Genomic DNA, 27,787 nt, shown 5'->3' on the forward strand with positions numbered 1-27,787 from the left:
GAGTACAAGATCGATTATCAATGTCTGATGAGGGCATAAGATGGGTGGGTGATATCCCTTCTGTCTGTGTCAGGTAACAACCATTCCAGCTGGGAGGGGTATAGCAAACAACCCTCAACCAGGCAAGAGTGGCAGAAATTGTTGGAGTGAAACGGATTTGGGATTAATATATGGTGACTGCCCGAGTCAGGGAGTGATGGAGTGCATCGTCCTCACCCATCTACGTGTTTGTTGGGTTTCCCCTTGCCCTCTGACATGCCTAGACCCACTAGGTTTTCTTTTTGGTGGGTTCGAGCTCTACAGAGGACTATTGAAGCTTGAAGGAGCTTTGGTTGGAGGACAGAGAGGGAGAGGAAGCCTTGTCTTGGTGAGCACTGGTCCCCACTGCTCTTCACCGAGGCCTGTCCTCTTGCTTTCTCCCCATCTCACCATTGTCCCGAGGTCCAGCGGTTAACAGGCCTTGCGTCTTCTGCTTTGGCAGCCAGGGGCAGACAGGTCCAGCCACCTGTTTCTTCTTTTCTTATGCGTTAAGTGACGTTTGTGTTCAGGTTCGCAAACTTATCCTGCCTTTTTTTTTTTTTTTTTAATAATTTTATTTGGTTTTGAGTGTGTTGGTCTCTGTTGCTACATGGGCTTTTCTCTAGTTGCGGCAAGTGTGGGCTGCTCTCCAGTTGTGGTACACAGCTTCTTACTGCGGTGGCTTCTCTTGTTGCAGAGCACTGGCTCTAGAGCACAGGCTCAGTAGTTGTGGCCTTTAGACTTAGTTGCTCTGTGGCATGTGGAATCTTCTGGACAGGGAATGAACCCTCATCTCCTGATTCACAGGTGGATTCTTTACCACTGAGCCACCAGGGAAGCCCCTATTCTGCCATTCTTAAGAGCCCCATGTTTTGCTTGGAGCTATGTGAAAGATGCAAGAGAAATAAAGGTATATGTTTCTTAACTTAAGGTGAAACAAGACAACCACAAGATAACTTTCATACTATTAAGTCAAGCGTGTGAGACAGTAGGACACTTTGAGAGAAAAATTGAGAGAGGAGAGCAGGGTGGGGTCAGGTGGTGGCAGGGCCCACTGCAAGCTCTGTGTTGCCCTGGGGTGGACAGCCTGGTGGGAATGAGTCCATAAGTGTGTCACCGCTGTTGAGTGGTATGGCAGACATAAGGGGGCAGTGGCGGAGGGTGGTGACGGAACCCACGTGATGCTGAGAAGAAAGGAGGTGGGGTGGGCATGCAGGGCAAGTTTGAAGTCACCAGAAGATGATTGAGGACCAGCCTGGGGGTTGCAGGGGACCCCAGGGTGAAAGGAGGGTACGTTTCCAGGGAGAGGATGGGGTTGGGGGTAGGCTGGGTGTCAGGGCTGTAGAAGAGAGAAAATGAGAAGGAATGTGGTTTCCAGTGCAGGAGATGAAATGCTCTGGAAGGAGGTGCGTCTGGGCCCCTCTGAACTGAGGTGATGGTGGAGAACCTAAGGGCCTATCTCACGTAAAAGGTAGAAGTGTGGGACCTCATTTAGGGTTAAGAAATGTAATTATCAGGACTTCCCTGGTGGTCCAGTGGTTAAGACTCCACGTTTCCACTGTAGAGGGCACAGGTTTGATCCCTGGTTGGGAAACTTAAGATCTGACAAGTCACATGGTGTGGCCAAAAAAAAAAAGAAATTGTCAGAGAGTTAAGCTCTTTGAGCACAAAGTAGGACAGACAGAAAGTGGGGGGACCTATGGGAGCATGAGGCAGGTGGGGAGGATGCTGAGGGAGGGTGGGCAGCCGGGCTTGCTCTCAATGCCAGCATCCGTCCCCCACCTCTAGTCAAGACCAGCCCCAGAGTACCTTTGCATCTTCCCGAGGCACATAGGAGGTGTTTGTGGAATTAAATATGAAGTTTAAGGAGAGGGAGAAAGGAAGATGCGTCAGATTTGCCCAGATGGAGACCACCTGTGACCCAGGAGAGCCGTTTGAACAAAGTGGGAGGAGTTGGGCCCCAGAACCTTTGTCATCTCCAACTAGAACAAAAGTAGAAGGCTGGTGGGGCTCCTGACGTTACTGGGATGTGATGATGAGGCACAGGGACACTTCCTTCACGTGGCCGCTCTACATCTGTGGGGTTGGAAGTTGGCTTCAGAGAGGGCAGGTTGGCTTCACTGCACTTGCTGGGCAGCTTACGAGAGGGGATGGAGATGAGTTCTGAGCTGCAGGGAAATAAGGGAGGTTGGCCTTATCTGTCTCCTGGCTGAAGTTCACATCAGCATACTGTCTCTGCTTTCTCCCCTAGCCCCAGCATCCCGTCCAGATTTCCCCTTTAGTCCTTGAACTTGGTGTGCGTGCTGGGAACACTTTGTCCTCCCCAGACTCCCCAGCCATCGCTGCTCTGTACCTCAGCAAGGCCCTCATTCCTCAGGGGAGGAGCCTGCACACGTTTTCAGCCAACGTGCGTGTGTGTGCTCAGTCGCCCATTTGTGTCTTGACTCTTTGCGACCCCCTGGACTGCAGCTGCCAGGCTCTTCTCTCTGTTCATGAAATTTTGTAAGCAAGAATACTGGAGTGGGTTGCCATGCCCTCCTCCAGGGGATCTTCCCAATCCAAGGATTGAACCCACGTCTCCTGCATTGGCAGGTGGATTCTTTACCACTGAGCCACCTAGGAACCTGAGAGTAAACATCTTAGGCTTTGTCAGCCACGTGGTCTGTGTTGCAGCAGCTCAGCCCCACTTCTGTAGCATGAACTGTGGAAGCCACCAGGGCAATACAAAGCCATTGGATTGGGCCGTGTTCCCAGAAAACTCTAGTTATAGAAACAGGTGGTGTGCAGTTTGCCACTTTCACACTTGCGTGGGATCCCCCTCCCTGTGTGTCTCACCTCACCTCCCACCCTCATTGCCTTGTGGGGTCACTCCATGGGCCCCCACCTATTCCACTTCAAGTCCTAAACCCCTAAGGACAAGGGCGGGGTATTAGACCCTCCACTCTCCCCAGCACCCTGTGGACTGGACGGGTCCACGTTGAGGTGCGGGAGGCTCCATGGACCGAGCTGAGGATGTGGCTCCCCCAGGGCAAAGATAGGAAGGGACCTTTTGAAACAGAAGTATTCCTTGTATCAGGATCTTGGGCTTCCCAGGTGGCTCTAGTGGTAAAGAACCCGCCTGCCAATGTAGGAAATGTAAGAGATGCGGGTTCGATTCCTGGATCAGAAAGATCCCCTGGTGGGAGGGCATGGCAACCCACTCCAGTATTCTTGCCTTGAGAATCCCATGAACAGAGGAGCCTGGTGGGCTACAGTACATGGGGTCACAAAGAGTCAGACAGGACAGTAGTGACTGAGTGTGCATACACATATCAGGACTTGGGAACTAAGAATGATTTTTTTTAGTTTCCAAAACCTCAGTGATGTTATATGTCATGTTTATACACATAGTCAAGTATGTGTGCATTCACAGCCTACTTGTAATTTGTAAAGTAGTTTTCTTGCTGAACACCTTCCATATAGATGAGAACTAGGCCAAAGGGCTGGGTTACGTGACTGGGAGGGAGAGACCCAGGTCAGGACAGACTGCAGGTTCGATGAGAAGTGGGAGGAGTGAAGTCTCTGCCCCTTCCCCTGGCCCTCGTAAATGGAGGAGGAAGTGGCCGGATTGGCCAAGCCTCATTTCCCGGCCCAGCAATCAGCCCCAAGAGCAGCTCTTTGGCTCTGGGTCTGCTTCTGAGAACTCTGACCCGGGCACTGGAGCATGCTAATTTTCACTGTGGTATTTATTTAGAGACAAGAGAAAGGAAGGGCCTCTGGTTTGGGTTGGCAAGGGGAGCACCCTGTGCTCCAGGGCTTCTGTTTGGATTGGCCGGAGCCTGCCAGATGGGCCTGCGAGCCTTCCCAGCTGTGGGGTTTGCTTATGCCGGAGGATGTCTCGAATTTGTGAGACTCCAATCCAAGGCCCGGCCTGGCCTTTGGGGCCTGAGCCACAGGTCTGGGCAGTTCCTCCCTTGAGAAGCTAAAGAAATAGACCTTCAAAGTCAGCTCAGGCTCCATGACGTGCCCTGGGAAGACACTCATGGGAATCCTCAGAATCCAGGTCTCCTTGGAAACATGGATGTGGGGGCAAGAGAAGGATGGGTTTGGATTCCTCAGGGAGCAGAAAGACCAAGTTCCTGCTCACTGCTTTGAGGACTGCCTTTTAGAATTTGAGGGGTTTGTTCCCTGCTTCCCTGAGTTGGAGGAAGCTTTCAGCCCAGCTGAGCAGAAATAAGGGGAGGCCAGTGGGTGCATCTCTTGTTAACCTTTAGCCTCTTTCTGTAACCAGCTCTCTGACCCAGCTTTATAATGTGTTTCCTCCAACCTATTACCTGCTGAGTAATTTGGGGAAGACTTGGGGTGGGAGGAGCGCTCACTGAGTCTCCATAATTCCTCTGGGCTGTTGAGGGCAGCATGCGGAATGATTGGGATAGCAGTTTCCTCATACATTTGTTGGTTTTTTGTTTGTTTTATATTTTTGGCCACACTGAGTAGTTTGTGGGATCTTAGTTCCCCAATCAGGGACTGAACACAGGCTCTTGGCAGTAAGAGCGCAGATTTTTAACCACTGGACCCCAGGGAATTCCCGTGTATTTGTTTTTTAAAATAGCATCTCTGTGCATCATTTAGGAAGCCCAGGAATGAATTAAGCTGAAGCTCCAATACTTTGGCCACCTGATACGAAGAGCCAACTCAATGGAAAAGACCCTGATGCTGGGAAAGATTGAGGGCAGGAGAAGGGGATGACAGAGGATGAGATGATTGGATGGCGTCACCAACTCAATGGACATGAGTTTGAGCAAACTCTGGGAGGTGGTGAAGGGCAGGGAAGGCTGGCATGCCACGGTCCATGGGGTCTCAAAAGGGTTGCACACAACTTAGCGACTGAACAACAACAAAGATGAAAGGCCTTATACTAAAATCAGCTTTGTGGGAGGAGGTGTCCTGTCAGGAGGACATGACCAATGGCATATTGATATTGCTAAAGAGCAAGAAAGTGTGAACAGTGGTTATCTTTGAAGAGTAAAATTACTTGTGGTTTTCATTCTCTTCTATATTTTCTATATTCCCCCCCACAGTAAGCATATCACTTGTGCAGTTTTTCATGCTTCCTTTAGAAATAGTTGAAGATCTTTAAAAAAAATTTTTATAAAAGTGGCACACGCTCGTTGTAACATGAATAGCAGTTAAGACATGTAAAGGTCCAGGTGGTGATCTTTCTCTTCTTCCATGTCCCCCTGCCCTGAGGATCCCACAGAGCAGCTCAGTAAGGATCTAAATACCTTTGTCCTCGTGTGTATAAACACATAGAGTTGGATTGGATTTAAAATCACCTCATCCTGTCACCTTAGATGGCCTTCTCTGGGGGCTCAGATGATAAAAAAATCTGCCTGCAATGCAGGATACCTGGGTTTGATCCCTAGGCTAGGAAGATCCTGGAGAAGGGAATGGCTGCCCACTCCGGTATTCTTGCCTGGAGAATTCCATGAACAGAGAAGCCTGTGTGCTACTGTCCATGGGTCACAAAGAGTCAGACATGACTGAGCAACTGACACTAATACATCACCTTAGATGGCACCTGGATGGTTTTTCTTTTACTGAAATACATTATTGTCATTTTTTCAAGACTGGTATACATTTAAATCATCCTTTTTTAAAGGATCCCTGGCAGTCCCTGTTGACTCAGCTTCCACTTCTGGGGACCTGGGTTCAATCCCTGGTTGGGAAATTAAGATCCTGCATGCTCCATGGCCTGAGCGCCCCCTCACCAAATCCTTTTTCATCATTACATAATATTCCATAGTACATACTATGATTTATCTACCAATGCCCCTTCTTTGGGGCAGCCAGGTTTTTCCCTGTTTTTGCCACTGTTAACACCGGTGCATAAACATCATTCATAGAACCTTGCATTGGCACCTTTTTCATTCTGAAAGCCCAAAGGAAATGAGTTTTTAATGTTCTAAAATGTGCTGTGAAACTGCTTTCCCAAAAGACCATGGCAATTTAAACTTGTTATTAATTTTTAAGTGCCATAAAATATTTTCCAGGAGCATTTAACTGGGAATCAAGAACCCTGAGTTTCAGTCCTGGCTCTGCAGGATGAGGTTGGGCAAGTATTTCTGAAATGTGGAATTCACATTTGGACTAACGTACTCAGATGTGGCTGACTACATACTCAGAAGTCTGCCAAATCCTTTCAAGCCCAGGAATTTTATGGCTATGTGTAGACCTGCTGTCTTAAGATGTGTCCATTTCTTTTTTCAGGTTAATTCTCTGGGGAATTCAAACTCCAGAAAGGTTGTGCATGTCTGAAGAAGACAGATATTACTGGACAGGGGCCTGTAGCATCATTGACTTATCCCTCCCCTGGAGGAGGAAATGGCAACCCACTCCAATATTCTCGCCTAGAGAATTCTGTGAACAGAGGAGACAGGCGGGCTACAGTCCATGGGGTCACGAAGAGTTGGACATGGCTTAGCAACTAAACAACAGCAATAGTCTGAGCCCAGAACTAGGACAGGACTCTGCTAGGTTAGCAGCTATTTCTCAGAAAACCTTAAGGCGTCTGTCTCGTAAACCAAAGAACCCTAACCATGCCAGTTTGAACCCTAACATGCCTGGTTCTTGAATTTGGATTCGGTAGTAGGGGCCTGTTTCCTCTGCAAAGTGGCATTTTGGGATTCCCGGGTGGCTCAGTAGTAAAGAATCCGCCGGCCATTGCCAAGAGACCTGGGTTTGGTCCCTGGGAAGATCCCCCGCAGAAGGAAATGCAACCCACTCCAGTATCCTTGCCTAGAAAATCCAATGGACAGAGGAGTCTGGAGGGCTGCAGTCTATGGGGTCACAAAAGGGTTGGACACGACATAGTAACTGAGCACGCACACACACTCTGAGTCCCAGAGGGGCTTAGTAGTTATTTCTCATAGATTTCTAGGGTTTCACTCTGGACTGAAAGTTCCCCTTTTATTGAGTAAAACATGAGAGAGACAGAAGCCCAGGGCGAGGTGAGCCCTTGGCATTATAGCAGTGATGCCAGAGTGGCCACTGCTCAGCCCGTCCTCTGCTCTGCCCGCAGGTGTGCCGGCATGTGAAGAACGGGGACATTCTCCTCCTGAACCGGCAGCCCACCCTGCACAGGCCCTCCATCCAGGCGCATCGCGCCCGCGTCCTCCCCGAGGAGAAAGTCCTGCGGCTCCACTATGCCAACTGCAAGGCCTACAACGCCGACTTCGATGGAGATGAGATGAACGCCCACTTTCCCCAGAGTGAACTGGGCCGGGCCGAGGCCTACGTCCTGGCCTGCACCGATCAGCAGTACCTTGTTCCCAAGGTAGGTCTGACCTTGAGGCTGTTCCATGATCTTCACCGGCTTCCAACTTGGCAGTTCAGGTCAGGGCCCCAGGCAGCTCTTGGAGTCAGCATGGTCTGTTAAGCAGGAGCATTTGGAGCAGAGGGTCTTAGATTCTTCCGGGTGGGGTCTTCAGCCCCCTAGTTGCTTAGAGATAGGAGGTTTCTCTCTTGTTGCCTCTTAAGATGTCAGGAGAGAAGTTGTAACAGTCATCCCAGGAAGCCGAGTTCAGTACCTGCATCTTAGGTCTTGTCTTCCAGCCTGTTTGGATTCTACAATATATCAGCCTCTGGCAAACCTTAGCACCCCACCTATGAGGATCCCCATCGTCCTCAGATGACTTTGATCCTTTAAGATAAGGGTTTTAAGAGACAACTTAACCCCCAGGGTTTGATCCCTGGGTCAGGAAGATCCCCTGGAGAAGGAAATGGCAACTCAGTCCAGTATTCTTGCCTGGAAAAGTCCATGAACAGAGGATCCTAGCGGGCTCTAGTCCATGGGGTCACAAAGAGTCAGACACAACTGAGTGACTAACATAATCCTGAGGGTCCAGATGAAATTCCCTGCAGCCCATGAGGAATCTCTACTGTGAATCCCTTCTTTTATAAACCGTTTGTGTCATAGCGATTCACAAATTACACACCATTCATTTGGGTTGTAATGTGGGGGTAGTAATAAAACAATAAAGAACCATGGCTCCCATTTACCAAGCACTTTTTCAAGGCTAGACACCATACGTAGCACCTTGGAGGCCTCTCCTTTTCTCCTCCCCACAGTCCTTGGAGTAGGTGCTATTAATAGCCATAATCACATGTGAAGAAATGGTGTAACATGTCCAAGGACACAGAGCTGGAATGGAAGAGGGTGGGGAGGAGGGGCCAGGAGCTCCCAGATCTTTGTGGCTTTTCTTCCTTTCCCTGGCGTGGGCCCTGCCACCCTTCCACAGAAGAGACAGAGACATCTGCACCCAGTAAGCATAGAGGCTGCTTAGAGATTGTCCCCTATCAGTTAGTGACCTCTCCTCCTGGGAATTTCTCTTCCCCTATCCCACCTGGAGAACCAGGCAGGTGACCAGAATCCCAGCATTCCAGCCTCTTTTCCTACCAGACACACCAGTGTGGCTTCCTGTAGATCCAGTTAGTTGAACATAACTTTCTTTCCCTTTTCTGCCCACCTTGGCTGGCTATTGATTAGTGAAGGGGCTGACCGTAAGCAGGAGGGGTTAAGGGGCCCACTCAGGTCCCCAAGAAATTAGAAGAAATAGTTTGATTAATTTTTACTAACGGGTTTCCTGATGGTCCAGTGGTTAAGACTCCGAGCTTCTACTGCAGGAGGTATGGGTTTGATCTCTGGTTGGGGAACTAAGATCCTGTATGCCTTGTGGTGCAGCCAAAAAGAAAAACATTAAACAAAAATTTTTTACATTAATAGTTTAGAAGAAATAATTATAAGGGAATTGACTAATTTGAAAATTGGCCTTTTATGTTTTCATGTAAATTACGTCAGTTGTAGCTGTGATGGTGGTGGCAATAAAAGCTACTTTGTCCTGAGCACTCCGTGTGCCTCAGGTACCACTCTGAGCAGTCTGCAACATTCTGGCTTAGTCCTCACCACAGCCTTAGGCGGCAGGTGCAGTTTTCAGGTGAGGAAACACAGGTGAGTGACTTGTCAGCCAGTGAAGAAGCTGGGACTCGAACCTAGCACCTTTGACCCCGCCAAGCTTGTGTGCTCAGCCTCCTGTGTTCTTAGTCCCCCTTGACAGGTGAGGCTGGGCCTGGGTGAGGGTCTGTGGAAAGAAGTGACTAACAGGACTGTGCCAGTTGTCTAGCCTGCTAGAGAGAATGTCACATTTTATCACGGTGGACACTACCAGTAAACAGCAGATGGTTCATTTTTTTTGCTGGCAGAGTGACCTCTGGACATTAGCCTCATGAAGAGTTGGGGTGCTCTGAAGTGCTTAGGCCAGTGAACTTGAGTATTCACTAGACCAATGTAGACTTGATTTTCATTGAATAAGATGGAATAGGTGACTTCATTGCTCATTGCGTACACTGTGTCCTGCAAAGGGCTGGCCTATTTAATTTCAGATGTGCCTCATCACATGCTCACCTGCCTGTGAGTATAGGGTCAGAGATAGAACAAAAATAAAGTCTCATCAATAAATTAATTTCTTAAAAAGTAAAAAATGGGACTTCTCTGGTGTTCCGGTGATTAAGACTCTGAACTTCCCCTGCAGGGGGCAAGGGTTTTATGCCGGGGACCAGCCCCGGCTGAACCAGGGTATTCGAAGGAGAGACGGCGTAGGCGAAGATCAGGAAACAATTGCTTAATTAAACGTTAATTAAGGATATAAAGAGTAATAGAATGAGGATAGCTCAGTAAAATTCAGTGAAGAAAAGAGGCTGAAATAAGGATAGCTCAGTAGGAAAATTCACTGAAGAAAAGAGACTGAATAAAATTCCAAAGCAGGGAATTAATGTCACCTACGAAGGCCGCAGGCGTCCTCCCGTTCTCCCGAAGGAGAGGAGACACTAAGGCCTCCCCGGTCGGATCTTAGAAGCCCAGGCAAAATTAGTAGGCTTGACAAGCTTCCCTGCCTCAGAGGAAAAATTCAGCTAGAAGGTGAAAGAAAGAACGACATGGGGACACCAAATTCCGGTGAACAAAAGGAGATACTTTATTTTCCAAAGCAGTTTTATACCTTAAGTTGTGCATAGAGGATAATGGGGGAAGGGGTAGAGGCATGCAAAGACAGCAGTTCCTGATCCTTATCGAAGTCAGGCTTTCAAACTTATCATATGCAAAAGTTTAGGTGATTTACATCATCTTCTGGCCAGGAAGCCTGTTAACATTTTAAGAAACTTATTTTTCTCTAAAGGTGATTATTTTAAAGTCAGGCGCCAGCCTCCAAAAAGCATTGGAGAAAGTTGCATTCCTATAGGGCAAAGGTGAGGTGGGCTCAATCAAGAAAAGAATTAACTCAAGGGTCCAAGATTACAAACATTGAGGCGACTGCTTACATTTCTATACACCCATTATATCAATCAATACACCGCCAAGGACACAGTAGGTAAGGGATATGGAGACTTAGCAGCAAACATTGGCCCAACAAGTGAAAAACCCTTCACCAATACAATTTCTAATCAATCTTTTAACTACTCAAAGGAATCTGTGTTTAGACAGTTTAGAACATCTCCTGCCTCTCACAGTTGGGAGGCTCTGAACAATCACATGTTGCCGGAAAAAACCTATTCAGGCAGGCTAGAGGACTTCCAAAGGAGTTTGTAGGTTGAAACACTGTCACACCCAAGAATTATTAACTGGAGCTGTAAGCTAACTCTTTTTTCAGAGAGAGGTAGTGGGGGACAGCCCCCCGTAAAGTCAGAGGTGTAGGTGACAGCACAAAGCAGAAAGTAGGCAGACTCTGGTTTTGGGGGTAGATTGCTCGAGAATTTCCAGGGAGACTCCTGAGGCTTGATCCCGCCTTTGCGTATGCCGAGCCTCCTTCCTCATGACCTTTGTCATGGGCGGAGTTCCTCACGCTGGCTACCGGCAGTGATAGAATTCCAGTTGAGCTATTCCAGATCCTGAAAAGTGCTGCACTCAATATGCAATATGCACTCAATATGCAATATGCCGGCTCCCGGCAGTTTTATCCCTGGTCTGGGAACTAAGATCCCACATGCCACCTGTGCAGTTAAAAAAAAAAAGAAAAGAAAAATCAGGAAAAAAAAGGTAAGAAACAAAAACAAGACAATTCTCGGAGATGACCTGAGAATTCACTTTACTTTCAGACACCTTCTTTTGTCAGCGGTAAAGAGCTTTTGATTCTTGATAAATGTTGTGTAAGCCCTTAGTGTAAGTGCCAAGAGGAGAAATCCTATTTTTGGTGATAGTTATAAAAATGAAGGGCTTTCCAGGTGGCGCTAGTGGTAAAGAACACACCTGCCAATACAGGAGACGTAAAAGATGTGCGATTGATCCCTGTGTAGGGAAGATCCCCTCAAGGAGGGCGTGGCAACTCACTCCAGTATTCTTGCCTGGGAAATCCCAAGGACAGAGAAGCCTAGTGGGCTATAGTCCCTAGGACCACAAAGAGTTGGACACGACTGAAGTAACTTAACACACACACACACCTACACGCATAAAAATGAAGCATGTACTTTGATGGCAAAGTCCTGAGATGGCGAGAGTCAGTTTTCTTAATCCAGGAAAGCCATTTTTTGTTAATTTTTCTTGATGTATTTTATTTCCCTATTGTTTTCTTTTCTCTTTGTTCATTGTCCCATTTCTTCTCTATTTTTTAGGTTTCTTTTCCTTGACTAACCATAGTCCCCAATTTAAGTACATTTTATTGTTAGTTTTATGTATTTAATAGAGTTGCTTGTTGTCTTCTTAAAATAGATGAAGGGAACTTGATCTATTTCCTTTCCAAGAAAACAGTTACACTTTTTCATTTATATGTTTCTTTGTGGATTCTTCCTTTTTTCCCTTCTGTTTGTTTTATCTATTAAGGGCCACTGCTTCATGGAAAGTTTTTTTAACAAGGCTTGAGACGTACTTTCCTGACTTTGACTTACTCAGCTAGAAAATTCAAGTCACAGAATACCCTAATTCTCTAAGAATCCTGACCAAAGACATCTATTGTAATGTCGTTTTGCTGTGATGTTAAGTGGAATAGGATAGCTGACAATTATGTGGGTTTTTGATCAAGAGATAGTCTTTCTGATCCTAAGCAGATTTAGAAAATTCAGCATTATAAGTAGACCCTTAGTAAATTGCTTTAATCAGCACTCCTCCCTAGAATTCATGCTTATTGCATTGAAAGCAGTTTAGCCATATAGGTAATTTTCTAGTCATGGAAAACTCTAGACAGAAAGAGAAGGCACTGACTAGATCCTGTAACTTGTAATTATGTTCTTTAAAGGAAAAAAAAAAAGGCAAAATCTATATCTGCCCCCAAAGACTGTTATTGCTTAGTAGCTCAGTCATTTCTGACTCTTTGGGACCTCATGGGCTGTAGCCTGCTAGGCCCCTCTGTCCATGGGATTTTCCAGGCAAGAATACTGGAGTGGGTTGCAATCTCCTTGCCTAAGGATCCTTCCGACCCAGGGATCAATGCATGTCTCCTGCATTGCAGGCAGATTCTTTAACCACTGAGTCACCAGGGAAGCCCCCAAAGAGCTGTGGGATGAGTCAAATGCTTAATACTCTTTTCAATTTTTCCCCTAAGCAAAATGAGACCTTGCCTTTGGAACAAGTTGCAGAGTATAATTTTTTGTCTGTGTTCATAACTCAAGGCCTTCATAAGAAGGGCTGCGTGCCCCATATGATCTCGCCCTCTGTCTGCAACACCTATCTGGCTCCTCGGTAATAATTATCTCTGAGTTTACATAAAGCCCATTGCCACGGTATTTAGACTGTTTGACAAGCATCCTTTTTAGCCTTTAAATTAGTGCGTGTGGCTAAATTCCTGGCACTTCTCCATGGCTGCACTTTAGAGTTCCTTAGTTATGCAATACAGCCATAATATTGGACAGTATTTAACAAATAAGCAAATGATAACAATCTTTAGATCCAAGATTTTTCTCTAGTTCCTATAAACAGGGAAAAGTCAGTAAAAACGCCTTCTTAATAAATGTCAGTGGGCAAGTCTATTTTTACCTTAGTGTGCCTTATGTTGCCATGACTGCAGACCTGGCAGATAGGGTTCAGGAGACTGGGGATCAGAAAAGATGAATGTATCCATCCAAACTGGGGCTGTTATAAAAGCCCTTGGCTTTGGGTTTTTTTGGGGTTTTTTTGGCCCTATTGCAGTTCTTGTGGGGTCTTAGTTCCCTGACAAGGGACTGAACTTGGGACCATGGCAATGGAAGGGCCGAGTCCTAGCCACTGGACCACCAGGGAACTCTCTAAAAGCCCATGTTTTGGCATCTGGTGGATAACACCCTACCATGAATACACGCAAGATCGTGAAAACACACTGACATCAAGCACCCTTTCCTTCTGCAGTCACGTACGTCAAAGCCCCACCTCCACCCATGACTCACTCAAGGAACCTCTCCCCAAACCCCCACGTCTCTGCGTTGGCTGAGTCCAGGTCAGTCCGCAGGCCAAACTGACGTACTGTCCATGCCCCCAGAGAGACCATTCCTGACTGTCCCCTCCTATCCCAAATCTATGTGATGACCCATCCCATTCTTTTCCTCCACAGGCGTTTAAAATTCTTTGTAATAATGTATCTCTCCAGTCATTTGTTCACCGTCTAGCTCTTCCTCATTGTGAGGGATCTGTGTGTTTTAGCCACTAAAACAGACTGAAGGTTGGTCTCATCCAGTGCCTCGGCATACAGTAGGCTCTCCATAAATATTTGTTGAATGGGTGACTGATTTAGAGGAGAACCAGGCCAGAAATGTGTGAAAAACACCAAAGCATAAAACCAAAATATAAAAACAAGAACACAGCCAACAGCAGCCAGACTGAATTTATGCGTAAATGCCAGAAATATGCCGAAGTTAACGAGAAGCAGATGGGATTAGGGAGAGAAGGCCAGGGGGCCTGCAGGAGTTTGAAGCACTTTTGGTATAGAACAGTGGGCAAAAGGCGAAGGTGGGAGCCGGTCAGGAAGCCCTGGTCACGTGCTCTGGGAGGCAGTTTGCTCTCAAGATGGGAGGCCCAAGCACTGGCTAGGTGGCCATGACTGGACAACATGGGGATGTAAGGAGGGCTGTTGCTAGTGGGTGGCTCCCAAGCACAGGACTAAGAATTAGAATGTGCCTTCTGTTTTTTCTTTTTTTAAATTTGTCCTTCTCTTACCTGTTTTGGTTTGTAGGATGGCCAGCCATTGGCGGGGCTGATCCAAGATCACATGGTTTCAGGAGCAAACATGACCATTCGAGGCTGCTTTTTCAACCGGGAGCAGTATATGGAGCTGGTGTTCCGAGGACTCACAGACAAAGTGGGGCGTGTGAAGCTCTTTCCTCCTGCCATCCTGAAGCCCTTTCCTCTGTGGACAGGAAAGCAGGTAATTAGGGGCAAACAAATGGTGGATATTTATTAAAAAAAAAAAGGAAACTGGCCACTCAGTAAAAAGGTTTTGTTCCCAGGAGAGTCCAGGCCAGAAACAGAAATGACAAATCAAACAATATCTCTTTGATAGAGTTTCGGGTGTGGATGGTTTCAAAGGAGGGTCTACAACTACATATTTTCTGTCCTTTGCTTCTAACTGAAACTTCTAACTTAACACTGACCTCATCGTCTAGATATGGTGGTAATAGGCAGTGGTGCTGATGGTAGCAGTAGTTATGTTTGTTGGGAGTGCTTCAAATATGTTAGATTACTTAACCCTCACAACCACCCTGTGATGCAGACACTATCATTATCACCATTTATCACCATTATCACCAGATGAGGATAACGAGGTTTGGAGAAGTTGTTACTTAGGAGGTAGAGTTGAGATTCAAACTCAGGACTTTCTGACACCCAGAGCATCATATTATACTTAATCAATTATGTGATCTTGGTTCAGTGGGCCTCAGTTCATTATTTACAAAGCAAAAGTGTTCAGGTTGATGAGCTCTAGGTCTCACCCGCCTCTGCAGTTCTTTAAATCCATGGACCTGGTATTTGACTGGTTTTCTTATTAAGCCAACTTGTATTTCTGGGATAAACCTTACTTGGTTATGAGATAGTATTTGCTAAATTTTTGTTCAGAAGTTTTTGCATCAGTGTACATGAGGAATTTTGATGGATGGTTTTCTTTTCTTGTCATGCATTTACCTGGTTTTGCTATTGGGGTTAACATTGGCTTCATAGAAACATTGGCTTCTTCAGTTTTCTGTAAGAGTTTGTACAATACGGATATTATTTTTTCCTTAAGTGTTTGGTAGAATTCACCAATATAGTCATCTGGACCTAGAATTTTCTCTTTCAGTTCAGTTCAGTTGCTCAGTCGTGTCCGACTTTTTGCAACCCCATGAACCACAGCACACCAGGTCTCCCTGTCTATCACTAACTCCTGGAGTCCACCCAAACCCATGTCCATTGAGTCGGTGATGCCATCCAACAATCTCATCCTCTGTCGTCCTCTTCTCCTCCCGTCCTCAATCTTGCCCAGCATCAGGGTCTTTTCCAATGAGTCAGCTCTTTGCATCAGGTGGCCAAAATATTGCAGTTTTAGCTTCAACATTAGTCCTTCCAATGAACACCCAGGACTGATCTCCTTTAGGATGGACTGGTTCTCCTTGCAGTCCAAGGGACTCTGAAGAGTCTTCTCCAACACCACAGTTCAAAAGCATCAATTCTTCGGTGCTCAGCTTTCTTCACAGTCCAACTCTCCTATGCATACATGACCACTGGAAAAACCATAGCCTTGACTAGATGGACCTTTGTTGGCAAAGTAATGTCTCTGCTTTTGAATATGCTGTCTAGGTTGGTCATAACTTTCCTTCCAAGGAGTAAGTGTCATTTAATTTCATGGCTGCAGTCACCATCTGCAGTGATTTTGGAGCCCAGAAAAATAGTCAGCCACTGTTTCCTCTGTTTCCCCATCTATTTGCCATGAAGTGATGGGACCAGAGTTTTCTGAATGTTGAGCTTTAAGCCAACTTTTTCACTCTCCTCTTTCACTTTCATCAAGAGGCTCTTTAGTTCCTCTTCACTTTCTGCCATAAGGGTGGTGTTATCTGCATATCTGAGGTTATTGATATTTCTCCTGGCATCTTGATTCCAGCTGGTGCTTCTTCCAGCCAGCGTTTCTCATGATGTTTTCTCTTTAGGAAGGCTTTTAACTAAAATTTTTAACTAAAATTTCTGTTTTTCTAATTACATGTAGGGCTGTTTAGTTCATCTCTTCTTGGATGAGCTTTACTGCTTTGTTTTTTTCTAGGAATTTGTCCTTTTCATCTAAATTGTTGGATTTATAGGCATGAAATTATTCATCATACTCTTTTATGTTCCTTTACTGTCTGTGGAACCTGAAAGTGGTCCCCTCTCTCATTCCTGATAGTGATAATTTATGTCTTCTCTCTTTTTCCTGATCAGTTTGCTCTGAGTTTTATTCTCAAAGAACCAGCTTTTATTGACTTTCTCTATTTTTCTGTTTCTGTTCCATTTATTTCACTTTCATCTTTTTTATTTCCTTTCTTCTGCTTACTTTGGGTTTGATTTGCCTTTCTTTTTCTAGTTACTTAAGGTTGGAACTGAAGTCAGTAATTTGAGACTTTTTTCCTGTTTTAATATTGGCATTTTATATATAAAATTTCCACTGAATATATTGTATTTTTATTCACTTCAAAAGACTTGCTCAATGCCTTTTTTATTTCTGTTTTTAACCTCTGAGATACATAGAAGTCTTTGATTTAGTTTCCAAATATTTAAGAATTTTCCAGATATGTATACTATTGATTGCAATTTTAATTCCACAGTGGCCAGAAAACATACCTTGAATAACTTGAATCCTTTTCAAATTACTGAGATTTGTTTTGTGGCTTCAAAGATAGTCTGTATTGGGAAATGATCTGTGTGTCCTTAAAAATCACAAGTATTCTGCTGTGTTGGATGAAGTGCTCTATAAATGTCAGTTAGGTTCAAGTCTGAAGAACAGTGGATGGAAGTTCATGACCTTGTACAGGAGGTGGTGATCAAAACCATCCCCAAGAAAAAGAAATGCAAAAAGGCAAAATGCCTGTCTGAGGACGCCTTACTAGTAGCTGAGAAAAGAAGAGAAGCAAAAGGCAAAGGAGAAAAGGAAAGATACACCCATCTGAATGCAGAGTTCCAAAGAATAGCAAGGAGAGATAAAAAAGCCTTCTTAAGTGAACAATAAAAGAAATAGAGGAAAACAATAGAATGGGAGAAACTAGAGATCTCTTCAAGAAAATTAGAGATACCAAGGGAACATTTCCTGCAAAGGTGGGCACAATTAAGGACAGAAATGGTATGGACCTAACAGAAGCAGAAGATATTAAGAAGAGGTGGCAAGAAGACACAGAACTACAAAAAAGATCTTATTGATCCAGGCAACCGTGATGGTGTGATCACTCACCTAGACCCAGACATACTGGAGTGTGAAGTCAAGTGAACCTTAGGACGCATCACTACGAACAAAGGTAGTGCGAACAAAGGTAGTGGAGGTGATGGAATTCCAGCTGAGCTATTTCAGATCCTAAAAGATGACACTGTGAAAGTGCCGCACTCAATATGCCAGCAAATACAAGAAACTCAGCAGTGGCCACAGGACTGGAAAAGATCAGTTTTCATTCCAATCCCAAAGAAGAGAAATGCCAAAAAATGTTCAAACTACTGCACAATTGCACTCATTTCACATGCTAGCAAAGTAATGCTCAAAATTCCCAAAGCCTGGCTTCAGTAGTACGTGAACCGTGAACTTCCAGATGTTCAAGCTGGATTTAGAAAAGGCAGAGGATCCAGAGATCAAATTGCCAACATCCATTGAATCATAGAAAAAACAAGGGAGTTCCAGAAAAACATCTGCTTTATTCACTATCCAAAGCCTTTGTGTGAATCACAAAAAATCTGAAAATTCTTAAAAGAGATGGGAATACCAGTCCACTTTACCTGCCTCATGAGAACCTGTATGAAGGTCAAGAAGCAACAGTTAGAACTGGACATGGAACAATGGACTGGTTCCAAATTGGGAAAGGAGATGTCAAGGCTGTATATAGTCACCCTGCTTACTTAACTTACATGCAGAGTACATCATGCAAAATGCCAGGCTGGATGAAGCACAAGATGGAATCAAGATTGCTGGGAGAAATATCAATAACCTCAGATATGCAGATGACACCACCCTTATTTCAGAAAGGGAAGAGGAACTAAAGAGCCTCTTGATGAAGGTGAAAGAGGAGAGTGAAAAAGCTGGCTTAAAACTCAACATTCAAAAAATGAAGATCATGGCATCCGGTCCCATCACTTCATGGCAACTAAAGAGGAAACATTGGAAACAGTGAGAGACTTTATTTTCTTGGGCTCAAAATCACTGCAGGTTGTGACTGCAGCCATAAAATTAAAAGATGGTTTCTGTTTGGAAGAAAAGCTATGACCACCCTAGACAGCATATTAAAAAGCAGAGACATTACTTTGCCAACAAAGGTCCGTCTAGTCAAAGCTACAGTTTTTCCAGTAGTCACGTATGGATGTGAGAGTTGGACGATAAAGAAATCTGAGAGCCAAAGAATTGATGCTTTTGAACTGTGGTATTGGAGAACTCTTGAGAGTCCCTTGGACTGCAAGGAGATCAAACCAGTCAATCCTAAAGGATATCAACCCTGAATATTAATTAGAAGGACCGATGCTGAAGCTGAAGCATTAATGTTTTGGCCACCTGATGTGAAGACCTGACTCATTGGAGAGGACCCTGATGCTGGGAAAGACTGAGGGCAGGAGAAGGGGACAACAGAGGATAAAGATGGTCAATTACTGACTCAGTGGACCTGAATTTGAGCAAGATCCCAGAGTCGATGATGGACAGGGAAGCCTGACGTGCTGCAGTCCATGGGGTCACAGAGTTGGACAAGACTGAGTGACTGAACAACAGCAAAACAAGGTTCAAGTCTACTATATCCTTGCTGTTCTCTGTCCTTCATTTCCTAATGTCCATTGTATTGAAACCACTGTTTCATATTCGTGTCTGCTTTTGTTATTGTTATTTCTGGTGGATGTGAAATCAGGTCACCATGGCTCTATCCTGACCAGAAACAGAAGTTGATTTAACAGAATAGTAGGGGAATTTTGCAGTTTAAGATTAAAATCTGTAATTATGGATAGTCTGGTTCAGGAATTGGTAAGCTTTTGTTATAAAAGCCAGATAGAAAATATTTTAGGCTTTGTTGGCCATACGATCTGTAAATTACAGCTGCTCAGTTCTGCCATGATAATGTGAAAGCAGACATAGACAGGGCTTTGGAATGAGCCTGACTGTGATTCATTTCAGCTTCTTTTTTACAAAAACAGATGGTGGGCCACGTTTGGTCTATAGGCTGTAGTTTGCTACCCCTAATTTAGTTGGATATATGTGTTTGTCCAGGCTTCCCTGGTGGCTCAGTGGTAAAGAAATCCACCCGCCAATGTAGGAGATGTGGGTTTGACCCCTGGGTTGGGAAGATCCCCTGGAGGAGGGCATGGCAACCCACTTCAGTATTCTTGCCTGGAGAATCCCATGGACAGAGGAGCCTGGCCGGCTATAGTCCATGGGGTCATGAAAAAGTTGTACACAGCTTAGTGACTAAACTTAGTGACTAAACATCAACAACATTTATTTGTCCACTTATTATTCCTGTTTATAATTTTTTATTGTTTCTTTTTTATGTATGTTTGTTTTGTAAGCCATCTCAACTTATCTTAGAAATAAAGGGATTTTAAGTGTTAAGTAAACTAAGATCATGGCATCCAGTCCCATCACTTCATGGCAAATAGATGGGCAAACAGTGGAAACAGTAGCTGACTTTATTTTTCTGGGCTGCAAAATCACTACAGATGGTGATTGCAGCCATGAAATTAAAAGACGCCTACTCCTTGGAAGGAAAGCTATGACCAACCTAGACAGCATATTGAAGAGCAGAGACATTACTTTGCCAACAAAGATCCGTCTAGTCAAGGCTGTGGTTTTTCCAGTGGTCATGTATGGATGTGAGAGTTGGACTGTAAAGAAAGCTGAGTGCCGAAGAATTGATGCTTTTGAACTGTGGTGTTGGAGCAGACTCTTGAGAGTCCCTTGGACTGCAAGGAGATACAACCAGTCAGTCCATCCTAAAGGAGATCAGTCCTGGGTGTTCATTGGTAGGACTGATGTTGAAGCTGAAACTGTAATACTTTGGCCACCTGATGTGAAGAGCTGACTCATTTGAAAAGACCCTAATGCTGGGCAAGATTGAGGATGGGAGGAGAAGGGGACGACAGAGGATGAGATTGTTGGATGGCATCACCGACTCATTGGACATGGGTTTGGATAAACTCTGGGAGTTGGTGATGGACAGGGAGGCCTGGCGTTCATGGGGTCGCAAAGAGTAGGACACGACTGAGTGACTGAACTGAACTGAACCATCCAGAATTTATTAGAATTTTGTTTAAACGTAAGCAGTGTGTTCAAAATAGAACCAAATAGTAGACAAAGACTACATAACTAGAGCTACAGATACGTTCATCCACCTCAGTCTGAGAATCCAGCCAAAGGAAATCATCTGAAATGTAGTATTGATAAAAGCTACTTGAAAAAAGCAGTCCATGACATGATGGTTTATAGTGGTGGAATATTAGAAAAACCTAGATACTCAGCACTGGGGCTGTGTAAATTGTGGGACGTTTATTAAGATATTGCTCTGTGCTGTGCTTAGTCACTCAGTCGTGTCCGACTCTTTGCAACCCCATGGACTGTAGCTCGCCAGGTTCCTCTGTCCATGGGGATTCTTCAGGCAAGAATACAGGCGTGGGTTGCCATGCCCTCTTCCAGGGGATCTTCCAAATGCAGGGATTGAACACAGGTTTCCCACATGCAGGCGGATTCTTTACTGTCTGAGCCACCAGGGAAGCTTTGTGTAGTTTAAAATAGTGGCTTTAAAGCATTGTGTGACAGTCTGGAAAATTTTCAACGTAATGTTGAAAGAAGAAATAGACTACACAGTTCTATGCATAATAACAGAACCATGTTAAAAATGTATATGAGCAAAAATTTGATACAAAAAAGATCAAAATGATAGAATAATTTGGTTTGTGTTAGGAATAATTTAACATTCCTGGGCTCTGCTTACTGTATAACCAAGTAAAATTAGAAAATAGGCCCAGATTTTATTTATGTCACAGTTGAGATTTTTCCGGGTTTCTTGAAAGGTTGGTACAGGCTGTTGTTTCTGTACAAGTAGGTGAAAGAAGGGAACAGTTATTGCACTGCATAAGAATTTGTTAGTGACCCAGTCTAATTCTACAGAGGAAAGCCATGTTTTGGATCAGGAGATAAGGAACTTAGCTTGGGAAATTTATTTGTACTGCCTTAAAAAGTTAAGTCTTAGACTGTTTTTCCAGGACATTTCATACAGCCTCTTGAGTGGTTTTCTTATATTATGTGACTAAACCATTATATACTTGTTCACTTTACCATTAATGGATGTTTGGGTTATCTTCAGTCAACTTCATTTGGCTGTTACAAATAGAGCTGCTATGAACATTTTTGTATATGTCTCTTATTGAACATATGTATGCATTTTCATGGGTAAATACCAGGGAATCAAACTGCTGAGTCATAAAATCTACCTTCACCTATAATAGATAATTGAGTAAACAGTTTTCCAAAGTGATTGTAGCAGTTTACACCTCCATCAGCAGGGCAGGAGAGTTATGGTTGCTCCTTATTCTCAGCAGTACTTGCCTGCCAATGCAAGAGAAGTAAGAGACGTTGGTTCGATCCATGGGTTGGGAAGATCCCCTGGAGGAGGACATGGCAACCCACTCTAGTGTTCTTGCCTGGAGAATCCCATGGACAGAGGAGCCTGGTGGGCTACAGTCCATAGCGTCACACAGAGTCAGACCCAACTGAAGCGACTTAGCATGCCCAGTAACGAATGAGTTTGAGCACCTCTTTATATCCTTATGGCCATGGGATCTCACCTTTTGTGAAGTTCCTGTTCAAGGCTTTTGCCTTTTTTCAATCCTATGCCATTCTCTTATTAATAGATAAGAGTTTTAGAAGTCTATCCTTGTGTAGGTCCATTACCAGGTTATAGATATTACAAATACCTTCTACTTGATGGCTAGCCTTTTTGCCCTTTCACTTAATGCTGTTTTCTAATGATCAGAAGTTCTTTATTTTATGTAATATAATTCACCAGGCTTTGCCTTTTATGGCTGCTGCTGCTGCTAAGTCGCTTCAGTCGTGTCCGACTCTGTGCAACCCCATAGCTGGCAGCCCAACAGGCTCCCCCGTCCCTGGGATTCTCCAGGCAAGAACACTGGAGTGGGTTGCCATTTCCTTCTCCAGCCTTTTATGGCTAGTCCTGTATAAAAATTATTTGCCTGCCTCAAGGTTATTAAGATATTTCCCTGTATCTCTGTTAGCAGTTTTATTGTTTTACCATTCATGTTTAGGTCTACTTCTGCCCAGAGTTGGTTTTTGTGGGTGTGTTGATGTGAGGTAGGGGTCAGGATTCATTTTTTTCCTGTAGGACTATCCCGTTGATGTGACGTAATTGATAAGAAGATGTTTGCTTTTCCTCTGCTCTTTAGTATCTCTTGTGTCCTAAATCAACTAATTGCATACATGTAGGTCTACTGGCTTCATTTCAGTTCCTTTGGTTGTTTGATTCCATTGCACCGATACTACACTCTTAATTATTGTAGCTTTATAATAAGTTTTGATTTTTGATAGAGACTATACTATACTACATTGTTTTTCATGACTGTCTTGAATATTCTTGGCCCCATGAATTTCCATATAAATTTCAAAGCCATCTTGTACATTTCTGCCAAAAAATAGCTACAAAGAGTTTTGTTGGAATTACATTGCAGCTACAGATCACTTTAGGGAGAATGGACATATTTCCAGTACTGAATATTCCATTCTTTCAGTGACATAGAAGTCTTGTTTATCTTTCGTTAGATTCATTCCTAGATATTGCTATTATAGATGATTTTATTTATTGAATTTCCTATTTGTTTATGGTTAGTATATAAAAATACAAGTAATTTTGTGTATTGTCCTTGTACTCCACAACCTTGCTGATTTCATTTATTAACTATAGAAGTGTAATGTAAGTTTTTATTTAAAGAGATAGTAATATCAAAGGAAAAAGGAAAAATTTCTTCTGTCTCCAATTCCATTGTTCATCTTCTCTGTGCATACTCTCACAGAGAAGAAATAAAAATGAAATCATGTACCTACTCAGGGGAACCATGAACCATGATTAAATTTGATAGTCAATTTTGAGTTTGTATTTAAGAATGCTTCTTTATCCATGTTATTCTGTTGCCTGAGACATGAATTTTCCTTATCCGTAGGTATGTGAACCTCAGTTTTAACTGAGCTGTAAGATGGCTTACTTTAAATGAGCTGTCAGATCCTCCAAAGGGAATGCCATTATTTCCATTATTTTAAGAAATCCCATTATTTCAGGCCATTTGAACCACCCTAACATACTTCAGATATAGCAAGAAGTTTATTTAACTCTTTTCATGTGCTGGGGTGATACAATGTTTCTTGTAATTGCTTTGTGACATACTTAGTTCACTTAATGATCTGTGGGCTTCTCAGATGTCACAGTGATCAAAGAATCTGCCTGCCAATGCAGGAGATGTGGGTTCGACCCCTGGATCCGGAAGATCCCCTGCAGTAAGAAATGGCAACCCCTCTAGTATTCTTGCCTGGAAAATTCTATGGACAGAGGATCCTGGCAGGCTATAGTCCTTGGGGTCACAAAGAGTCAGACATGACTGAGTAGGCATGTTATGATAATAGTCTATTGTAGGGTTCATTCTCTGCACATGTGGATTGACTTCACTCTTCTTAACCCATTCTGTGTTGTACCCGGTAATATGGATATTCTCTAGTTGATTTAACTGTCCCTCTAATGGCAAATATTTAATGAGTGTTCAGTTATTTTCCTGTTTGGCCATGCCATGCAACTTGTGGGATCTTAGTTCCCTGAGAATATTGTGGATGGTCTATTATTCCTAGCATAGTTTATGACCAGAAAGTAAAGTATACACTTCTACAATATCAGTGCAGGAGGAGACCCAGAATCTTGTCTGCCACCCTTGTTTGTTTGTTTTTTTAATTGAAATATAATTCATACCATAAACTTTACCATTTTTAGTAAGTGTGTAATTCAGTGCTTATTTTTAGTATATTCTCTGTGGTGCAACCATTTCTACTGTCTAATTCAAAAATATTTCCATAATCCCCAAAAGAAACTCTGTTCCTGTTAGCATTCAGCCTTAATTCCACCCTCCCCCATCCCCTGGCAGTCACTTTCTGTCCCTATTGATTTTCCTGTTTGAGACATTTCATAAAAATGTCTTGTCTCTTTTAGTTAACATAATAGTTTCAAGATTCATCCATGTTGTAGCATAAACAGTACCTCATTTCTTTTCATAGCTGAATAATATTCAATTGTATGGATATTCCACATGTTATTCACTTGTCAGTTGATAAATGGATAATTTGGCTTGTTTCCACTTTTTGGCTGTTACAAATAAGGCTGTAATGAATATTCATGCATAACTGGTGCATGAAACTGATGCACTCATTTATATGAACATGTACTTTCAATTCTCTTGAATATATAGCTAAGAGAGAAGTCACTGAGTCATATGGGAATTCTGTGTTTAACTTTTTTGAGGAACTACCAAACTGTTTTCCAAGGCAGCTTACAATTTTACATCCCCACCAACAGGACATGAGGGTTCCAATTTCTCCATATTCACCAACATTTATTTTTCTTTTGTTTTTAAAATAACCATCTTAGGGGAGTTCTTTGGCAGTGCAATGATTAGGACTTGGCACTTTCACTGCCAGGGCTTGAGTTTGAACCCTGGTCAGGGATCTAAGATCTTATAAGCAAGTGGCACAGCCAAATAATAATAATAATAAAATAAAATAACCATCTTGTGAAGTAGTCTTTCATTATGGTTTTCATTTGCCTTTCCCTAATGATTAGTATAAGTTAAATAAGCAGGTGACAATATACAGCCTTGACGAACTCCTTTTCCTATTTGGAACCAGTCTGTTGTTCCATGTCCAATTCTAACTGTTGATTCCTGACCTGCATACAGGTTTCTCAAGAGGCAGGTCAGGTGGGCTGGTATTCCCATCTCTTTCAGAATTTTCCACAGTTTATTGTGACCCACACAGTCAAAGGCTTTGGCATAGTCGATAAAGCAGAAATAGATGTTTTTCTGGAACTCTCTTGCTTTTTCCATGATCCAGCAGATGTTGGCAATTTGATCACCCTTATGCCAGAAAGTGAAGAGGAACTAAAAAGCCTCTTGATGAAAGTGAAAGTGGAGAGTGAAAAAGTTGGCTTAAAGCTCAACATTCAGAAAACAAAGATCATGGCATCTGGTCCCATCACTTCATGGGAAATAGATGGGGAAACAGTGTCAGACTTTATTTTTCTGGGCTCCAAAATCACTGCAGATGGTGATTGCAGCCATGAAATTAAAAGACGCTTACTCCTTGGAAGGAAAGTTATAACCAACCCAGACAGCATATTAAAAAGCAGAGACATTACTTTGCCAACAAAGGTCCGTCTAGTGAAGGCTATGGTTTTTCCAGTGATCATGTATGGATGTGAGAGTTGGACTGTGAAGAAGGCTGAGCGCTGAAGAATTGATGCTTTTGAACTGTGGTGTTGGAGAAGACTGTTGAGAGTCCTTGGACTGCAAGGAGATCCAGCCAGTTCATCCTAAAGGAGTTCAGTCCTGGGTGTTCATTGGAAGGACTGATGCTGAAGCTGAAACTCCAATACTTTGGCCACCTCATGTGAAGAGTTGACTCATTGGAAAAGATCCTGATGCTGGGAGGGATTGGGGGGCAGGAGGAGAAGGGGATGACAGAGGATGAGATGGCTGGATGGCATCACTGACTCGATGGATGTGAGTTTGAGTAAACTCTGGGAGTTGGTGATGGACAGGGAGGCCTGGCGTGCTGCGATTCATGGGGTCGCAAAGAGTCAGACATGACTGAGTGACTGAACTGAACTGAACTGAGCTGAATGATTAATAATATTGAGCAGCTTTTCATGTGCTTACTGGCCATTTGTAATATCTTCTTTGGAGATATGTCTATTTATGCCCTTTGCCCACTTATTCATTGGGTTATTTGTCTTTTTATTGTTAAATTCTAACATTTCTTTGTATATTCTGGCTACCAGATCTGTCTCACATATATGATAACACAGGTATTTTCTCCCATTGTATGGGTTCTTTTTTTCTTTCTTGACAGTGTCCTCTGACACATAATTTTTAAAAATTTTTATGAAATCCTATTTATCAACTTTTTTTTTGTTCCTTGTACTTTTGGTGTTATATCTTAGAAACGTTTGCCAATTCCAAGGTCACACAGATTTACAGCTGTGTTTCCAACTAAGAGTTTTATGGTTTTCTCCCTGACATTTATGTCTTTGATACATTTTCAGTTAATTTTTCTGTGTATTATGAGATAGGGGTCCACCTTTATTCTTTTGTTGGTAGATATGCAGTTGTCTCAGCATCATTTGTTAATAAAACTATTCTTTTCCCATTGAATGTTCTTAGCACTCTTGTTAAAAATCAATTAGCCACTGAGGTATGGGTTTACTTTTAGACTCTTATTTCTCTTCCATTGGTCAGTATGTCTGTCTATGCCAGTGAGTGCTGTGTGCTGTTGCTTCAGTTGTGTCCGACTCTTTGTGGCCCCATGGACTGTAGCCCACCAGGCTCCTCTGTCCTTGGGATTCTCCAGGCAAGAATACTATTTGCCATGCCCTCCTCCAGGGGATCTTCCCAACCCGGAGATCGAGCCCATGTCTTATGTCTCCTGCATTGCAGGTGGGTTCTTTACCACTCATGCCACCTGGGAAGCCATGTCTTGATTACTGTAGCTTTGTAATAAATTTTAAATCTGGATATATGAGTCCTTCAGCTTTGTCTACTTTCTCAAGATTGTTTTGACCATTTGGGGTCCCTTGCATTCCCATTTGAAATTTAGGGTCAACTTGTCAGTTATGCAAGTTGGAATTTTAATAGGGATTGCATTGAATATGTAGATCAATTTGGAAAGTGTTGCCACCTTAACAATATTAAGTCGTCCAATCCATGATGTCTTTTCATTTACTTAGATCTTCTTTAACTTCTTTCAATAGTATGTTATTGTTTTCCACTTAAAAGTCTTAGACTTCTTTGGTTGAATTAATTCCTGAGTATTTTATTCTTTGTGATTCTATTGTACATGGAGTTGTTTTTCTAATTTCATTTTCAGATTGTTCATTGTTAATGTATAGAAATATGATTGATTTTTGAATATTGATCTTGTATCTTCTGGTTTTGCTCAAGTCATTTACTAGCGCTAACAAGTTCTTCTGAATTCTTTCAGGTTTTCTCTGTATAAGGTTATGCCATCTGCATTCAGAGGTTGTTTTCTTTCTTACTCTCCAATCTGAAAGCCTTTTCTTCTTTCCATGCCTAATTGCCCTGACTTAAACCTCTAGAACATTATTGAGTAGAGTGGCAAGAGCATGCATTCTTTCCTTGTTCCTGATCTTAGAAAGCATCATCTTTGCTCGCTGAAAATGGCAGTGGTGGTTTTTACATCAGTGCCTCCCCTTTATCAGGTGGATGATGTTGCCGCCTATTCCTAATCTGTTGACCGTTTGTGTTGTGAAAGGGTATTGAGATTGTCAGATACTTTTCCTGCTCCCTTGATTTTGCAGATGAAGTGGCAGGTCCATCTCC

At 43.4% G+C, this 27,787-nt stretch overlaps 1 protein-coding gene across 1 annotated transcript in view; it reads left to right on the forward strand.

Annotated features, from left to right (window-relative positions):
• Positions 1 to 27,787, forward strand: part of POLR1A (RNA polymerase I subunit A) — an 85,871-nt gene that overhangs the window by 26,811 nt on the left and 31,273 nt on the right. Inside the window, exons 13-14 of the mRNA XM_019970312.2 lie at positions 7,079 to 7,333; positions 14,184 to 14,375. Coding sequence (XP_019825871.2) covers positions 7,079 to 7,333; positions 14,184 to 14,375 — 447 coding nt within the window. The remainder of the gene's footprint in view (positions 1 to 7,078; positions 7,334 to 14,183; positions 14,376 to 27,787) is intronic.

The sequence above is a fragment of the Bos indicus genome, chromosome 11, assembly GCF_029378745.1.
Source record: "Bos indicus isolate NIAB-ARS_2022 breed Sahiwal x Tharparkar chromosome 11, NIAB-ARS_B.indTharparkar_mat_pri_1.0, whole genome shotgun sequence".
Lineage (NCBI taxonomy): Eukaryota > Metazoa > Chordata > Mammalia > Artiodactyla > Bovidae > Bos > Bos indicus.